This window comes from Notolepis coatsorum (assembly GCF_963971535.1).
Source record: "Notolepis coatsorum genome assembly, chromosome: 2".
NCBI classification, from domain to species: Eukaryota; Metazoa; Chordata; class Actinopteri; order Aulopiformes; family Paralepididae; genus Notolepis; species Notolepis coatsorum.
In genome coordinates, this window is record NC_140166.1 from 47,256,503 (window position 1) to 47,263,437 (window position 6,935).

Genomic DNA, 6,935 nt, shown 5'->3' on the forward strand with positions numbered 1-6,935 from the left:
ATTCTATTCTACTCTATTCTATTCTACTCTATTCTATTCTATTCTATTCGATTGTATTATATTCTACTCTATTCTATTCTATTCTATTGTATTATATTCTACTCTATTCTATTCTACTCTATTCTATTCTATTCTACTCTAATGTATTCTATTCTACTCTATTCTACTCTATTCTATTCTACTCTATTCAATTCTACTCTATTCCATTGTATTATATTCTACTCTATTCTATTGTATTATATTCGACTCTATTCTATTGTATTATATTCTACTCTATTCTATTATATTCTACTCTATTCTATCCTATTCTATTCTACTCTATTCTATTCTATTCTACTCTATTCTATTGTATTATATTCTACTCTATTGTATTGTATTCTATTCTATTCTATTCTATTCTATTCTATTCTATTCTATTGACGCTCGTTGTGCAGAGGGCCAGAGGCGGGTCCCCGCCTTCCATGAGTGTAGCACGGGTGGTGACGTCACGGCCGCTCGCTATAAATACCGCCGGCTGCGCTCTCGCTGCTCACTCTGCTCTCCACCACTGCAACCATACAGAGTGCGCGCGCACCTCGGCAACCCACTCCGCCTCTCAGAGAGTTGAAGAAGGGCCACCCTTTTGGAAAGAAAGACCTTCTGCGGAGAGAAGAAGAAAGAAAGGATGTCGAACTACGTGACGTCTGAGTGCCGCCGAGTGTGCCCCTCGGTGTACGGCGGGAAGAACCAGTTCGACACGGCGCACCGCAAGAGGGCCGCGGGCAACATCTTCGAGAACGTCAACCAGGACTCGCTGATGAGGCTGTTCCAGAAGACCGGGGACATGAAGGCGGAGGAGAGGGTGCGCAGCATCTTCTCCTTCACCCAGGACCCCGAGGAGACGGCCAAAGCCCTGATGGCCCTGAAGCAGCGCAAGAAGGACAAGTTCCTCCAGATCGCCGGGATGGTGCGACACCTGCTCAAGCTGCGTTGAACAACGCGTCTCTCCTCCGCAGCTCCGCGGGAGCTGGATGTGATCGCATGCACTGCAGCCTGGTGGTGAGCGGTCGCCGGACGGACCGACCGCCGGGCATCATGGAGTCCAGAAGACAGTCGTGGCCCCACAAACATGATGTCACAGTTCGACGAAGGAAGGAGCGCACGGCGATGCGAAGTGACAGCAGGCCCAGCAGGGCGTCGTTTTGGATAGCGTGTGATGGATGGATGGAAGGAGCTAGAAGATGGAATGAAATGGGGATGTGTGTATGGGGTGTTCTCCCATAGCTCCTAATACCTATCTCATCAAGAAGACCCTGAGACTTTGTGCATCCATGGATGCGTGACTCTGAGCTGCACCTTAAAGGTGCACATTGTTACACTTTATGTGTTGTTGATATGAGACTGGTGCCGAAGAAACCGCCTGAAAATGCCTCTCCTATATATAAAAAAAAAAACATAAAAACATGCCTTGTCTCTCTACCAGTTTCACTTTGTGATATTGACACTATTCATTAGTGGCCACTAATGTATATGTTTTGTCACATTGTCTTTGCACCATAAATGAACCTATACATTGATGAAATGTTCCTCTTTGCCATTTCTAATAAATTATTGTATATAATTGGAACCTGTTTTGTCCGTATATTCTTCATATGCATATCAACCATGTGGTTTTCTGACAAGCTTATATACCATCTCTCTAAATAGGGTAATACACCCTATAGCTCTGGGAGAATTAATATCAGGAATTATTCTTTGATCATTATTATAGTATTGTGTGTGGGGTTAATTCCCCCACATAACTTTGCCTATATTTGACCAAAAAAGAAAGTTAATTGAAATAGCAGTCTATAGCATCCCATAATTATACCTGCAGTTGTAACCTCAAGGGTGACAGAACAATGCCCAGGTCGAATTTTGGGATGCCACAATAGACATGCTCTTTCAATTAACTTTCTTTTTTTGTTTGTCAAGGGGAAGTCTGAAGCCATAGGGTTGTCATTTTGCTTCAATATTCAATAAGCCTTCTGCTATGCTCTATCCACAATTTCCTATCATGAAGTCATAAGAGTATACAAATGAAATCAATTTATGAAATAGATTTATATACCTATACTGTTCACATTACCATAATTATAGCCACAAATAGGGGATAAGCTAAGATCAACAAATTCCACCACAGAAATATGAGACAGCAGATGGGTAAATAAATGGTTTAATGCAGATGGTTGAGTCATGCAATCAAGGACTTTCTAGGGTCAGCGTTAATTTTTTTGCAGACACACGGTTCACATTTGTGTCTGTGTTATTTTCCCTCTTTTCATTCTGACGCAACAAAGGGCCATTCGAAAGGGGGCATAGTTACTCACGGGTGGATGTGGTTTAACCTTCGTTGGGTTTCCCTTCCCTTCTGTGTTGGGCTCCCCGAACCGGCGCAAACCAGTTTGTGGGAGGCTTGCCGCCCCGGCAACAGCACAGCAGTGTTTGTGCAAGGTGTGCTGTATCTCGCCATCCCAGCTCTGCAGATAAGACTGAGGTCGTTTAAGTAGCATTACAGGCTTGCCACTACAGTGGTTACACTGTCTCCTGTCTGTCTCTCCACGATAAGAAGACACAAACACACATTATCTTCCATCAACGTAAAATAACCTTTTATTATATTCACACTTTTTATTTTTTATTTTTTTTTAAACGATATACACATTCGGTATATAAGTGCTTCCATCATGCTTTTGAACACATACAGTATAGGCAGGCTTAGCTGGAGCATTGGGAGATCAGTCGAGTGAGTGCCTGAGGCTAATCTCCTTGCTTTGATAGTCCCTGTGCCAGACTGGCTCAAACCAGTTCCAGGGTAGCTTGGGGTGGGATGCGTCATCTGACATCTGAGTGCACCTTACCTGCTCCTTGCATCATGTGCCATATAGACACAGGAAGCTCCACGCGCCGCGGCCCCCAGGGCGGGGAATTCACAGGTGAGTGAAAGTCACCTATGGCACTGCATGCTGGCTGACGCCAGTAAACAATAAACCACCTCACACACACACAGCCACATACTCTGTCTCTCTCTTCTCACTCTATCTCTCTCTGACTCTCTCTCGATCTCTTTCTCTCCCTCTCACTCTCACTCCATCTCTCCCTCTATCCCTCTATCCCCCCCCCCTCTCTCTCTCTCTCTGACTCTCTCTCGTTCTCTTTCTCTCACTCTCACTCCATCTCTCTCTCTCTCCCTCTATCCCCCCCTCCCCCCCCCCTCTCTCTCTCTCTCTCTCTCTCTCTCTCTCTCTCTCTCTCTCTCTCTCTCTATCCCCCCCTCTCTCTCTCTCTCTCTCTCTCTCTCTCTCTCTCTCTCTCTACTCTCTCTCTCTCTCTCTCTCTCTCTCTCTCTCTCTCTCTCTCTCTCTCTCTCTCTCCTCTCTCTCTCTCTCTCTCTCTCTGTGTAGTGCAGTGTATTGCACTATCGCAGGACCTAAGCATGTCTTACCATGCTTTTTGTTAAAATGATGTTATGTCCTTATTTTTATTACTTGTATTATTGCACAATGTCTATTCTCATCCTATTCTTATTACTTGTATTATTGCACGATCGCTGCGGCATGACCCCCCGCATTTCACTGTATGCTTGTATGCCGTGACAAATAAAACTATTGACTTGACTTGACTCTCTCTCTCTACTCTACTCACACATTTATATCCTCGCCCCCATCATCCACACTCTCAGACATTTTTAACTTCCACATTTTATAAGCATAATAAAAACAACAATAGAAGAAAACAAGTGGCTGGCTGTCGTTGAAATCGATTTTGACCAGAGTCAGAAATGACTGTATATATATATATATAAATCATAAATCATCTATAGTCTAATTCTCGCTGTTTGGTTATTTAAACAACACTTTTAGTTTGGACCAGTATATTTTAATTGCACCTATTTTTCCCTTTTAAGGCTGTCCAATTGTCAGATGAAAAGAAAGGTAAATATTTAAGTCAATTGTCTTGGCTGTCTTGCTGTCCCTTGGATGTCTCTTGGCAGCAGTGTGATATGTTTGAGTCAGGGCAGTCTCTCTCCCACCCTCTTCCTGTCTGTCTGTCTCTCCCTGTCTCTCTCTCTCTCTCTCTCTCTCTCTCTCTCTCTCTCTCTCTCTCCCACCCTCTTCCTGCCTTTCTTAAAGAAACGCTGCACGCTTTGATGTCAACAGACACCATGGCAGACAACCTCCTAGCGTAACCGTGTTGAGGCCATCGCCACGGTGACGGGAAGATACAGAGGGAGAGGTGGGGGGAGAGAAGAGACAGACAGTGTTAAAGGGCCATTACTAAAATTGGAATCATATTGCTCTGTCGTGAGGAGGATGTGTGATAATCGGACATAAAAATGTGTTTGCATCTTGAGGTCTTCTGTGCCACCCCCGCCCCCCCCCCCCCCTTCCTCCCTAGAGAAGACCTCTATTGAACTGGAGACACTATTTCTTCTAAGTTAGGCCTAATACAGTTGAATATAGTTGAGGAAATAGCATCTGCAGTTCACTAGTGGTCAGTTTCAGAAAGGGGGAGGCAATGCAGCTCTCGAGACACAGGACACATTCGTAAGCTTTATGTCCAAATACCGCGTGTCCTCCTCACAATAGGATTCAGGTTAAAAATCTGTGAAAGGCCCCTTTAAATTGAGAGACAAAGAGACAGAGAGGGGGGGGGCAACAGAGAGGCGGTAGGAGGGAGATCCCTCATCATAGGGAGTAGCAGCCTGTCTGTGGATCCAGTGCAGACCGGTTTAAACCGAGCGCTGACACTGTGTGATGAGGAACTGAGTGTGTGAGCTGTACACAGCCTGTACACAGCCTGAGGATTAGTCAACGTTAGACCGGGGAGATCAACAGAGACTCCACATGACTCACAGTTTCTCTTCTGATATATAAAGACAAATCAAATAAAAAGATTTAATACAAAATTATAAAAACCTGGATTGTCTCTGCTCTTACTTACTGGCTCCTCTCACATTAAGAAAACGCATGTTGTATGTATAAATGTGATCCTAAATTTAGGGTTTTGTATCATAAATCAAACAAGGCGTCAGTGAACATTCCAGTGTCAAATATTTTAGTCTTCTAAAGTATCCCATTTGTTACTAAAAACAGACATTGTTTAGCCCAGTGCTACTTGATGCCAGAAGCTCTTACCCCCTTTTCTTTGGAAACTGATAACGAGAAGTCAATAGTACAGAGTGCTTCCAGGAAAGAACACACTAAACCGAGTATTACGTGTACTGCTGAGCAAAACCTCCTTCAGAGTGTTTAGTTTTTATAGCCTACCACATCAGAACAATTATACCGTGTATTTTATTGGCTTCTGTTTTATCATCAAACCAAAACAAAAACAGAACCTTGCTGTGTCACGTTCATCGGCGAACGTTCTCTTCTCACAATCCTGACTCACACACCTGCCCTACGACTCAAAAACCTCCTGTGTTTGGAGGGTTCATGTCCAAAAGGCACACTGCTGCTATGTGCCCATAATACTTCCTCCCATGCTTCCGCGATTCTCTCTCTGCCACGTCAAAAGCAGCTGGTTGGCTGGTTAGAGACACGCAGACCCGAGGTCAAAGGGCTCCATATACAGGAAGGGAGAGGAGAGGAATGTTGGAGCCACTGAGCGTGGCTTTTCCTTGACGCGCTGATCCGTCTGACTCCACGTCTATTCCCACTGGAAGCCCATCTGGCCTATGGCATCAGCGTGAAAAAGGGAATACAAAAGATGTTGAAAAGCATTCCGCGTTCATCCGCATTCCAAGAGAGGGACATGGAATTTGTCTTTTATTTTCTGTGTACAGCTAGACTCCGTTTTTGAAGGCCCTCTTGTTGTTTTTGGATGAATCATCGTATTGTGCGTATTACCGCTTGTTCTTGTTTGTGTAGGACTTCGCCCGGGCCCGCTGACATGACCGCCAGTGTGTCTTTGTGGCGTCAGTGGCCTGCGTTGGAGTTGACCTCTGACCTCCTGACAGCACCCACGGGTGGGGGGGGGGGGGGGGGGGGGGGGGTGGGGGGGTCGCAGAGACAATTCGTCCACATCCCAAGCAAAACATCATGGCAGCATTGGCCGTGTGGCGCTAGTCTGCACCAACCCCTTCCTGTAACCATGGCCACCATGTGTTGATTGTTGACAAGTAGATTATCCATAGATGGAAAATGTCACCATACATGGTGAAAACAAGGCACATACTTTCCTAGAAAGAGGAAGTGTTATGTGATGATGACGGACAGGTCACTGCTGTCATAATGTTGAGCATCCCTCTCAAAAATCCCACTTCAGTGATAAGTGTGTTGTTCTGTTCTCATGTGTTCCACGATTCACTTGTACTGCGTTGCCACTTTGAAGGTACCACGTCACCCTCATTTTAAGGCATACCGCACCTGGGCCCTGTTCCTCGTACCTGGCTAACTGAGTTAGCCGGATCATTTTCAGCATAGCTTGACTTAAGCCAGACATTTCCGTTCCCCGACGTCGGATTTTCTAAGTCGCTATGGCAACAGATCAGAACGTTTGAACCTGCTCCAGGGCAGGTTTAAGTTCAGTTAGCTGGATAACCTGCATGGCCACGCCCTCGCAAATAAATCCAAGCTCGCTTCCTGAAATAATTCTCACAGTCTAGATATCATTATACCATTCTGAATTATGTTTTTGTGCTTCGTTTTTCTAGAGGGGGCTTTTGAAATGTAAAATAATAGACCTAAAATGCTGATAATAAATCATATTCAGCCTATGAATTGACTTTGTCCTAAATAATGCACGTCATAGTTATACGGATACGGCGCTCGCGATCGCGACACACACAGTTATTTTAATAACGGACTAAGCGGATCATTGCAAATGTGAATCCCGCGGGATATTTTTAATGAATGAAACCTATCGGCCTTTTGACTCTGATTAGTTTAATATTCTTCGCTGTGTATTTGCTT

At 44.7% G+C, this 6,935-nt stretch overlaps 1 protein-coding gene across 1 annotated transcript; it reads left to right on the forward strand.

Moving 5' to 3' along the window:
• The first annotated feature begins 545 nt into the window (after positions 1 to 545).
• Positions 546 to 1,600, forward strand: tcima (transcriptional and immune response regulator a). The gene has a single exon (XM_084337930.1). The coding sequence runs from the start codon at positions 665 to 667 to the stop codon at positions 971 to 973; it is 309 nt and encodes a 102-aa protein (XP_084194056.1). The 5' UTR covers positions 546 to 664; the 3' UTR covers positions 974 to 1,600.
• Positions 1,601 to 6,935: the final 5,335 nt, after the last annotated feature.

Excerpts from the sequence above, each read along its gene's own strand:
- tcima (XM_084337930.1), top strand. The coding sequence starts at position 665 with ATGTCGAACTACGTGACGTCTGAGTGCCGCCGAGTGTGCCCCTCGGTG.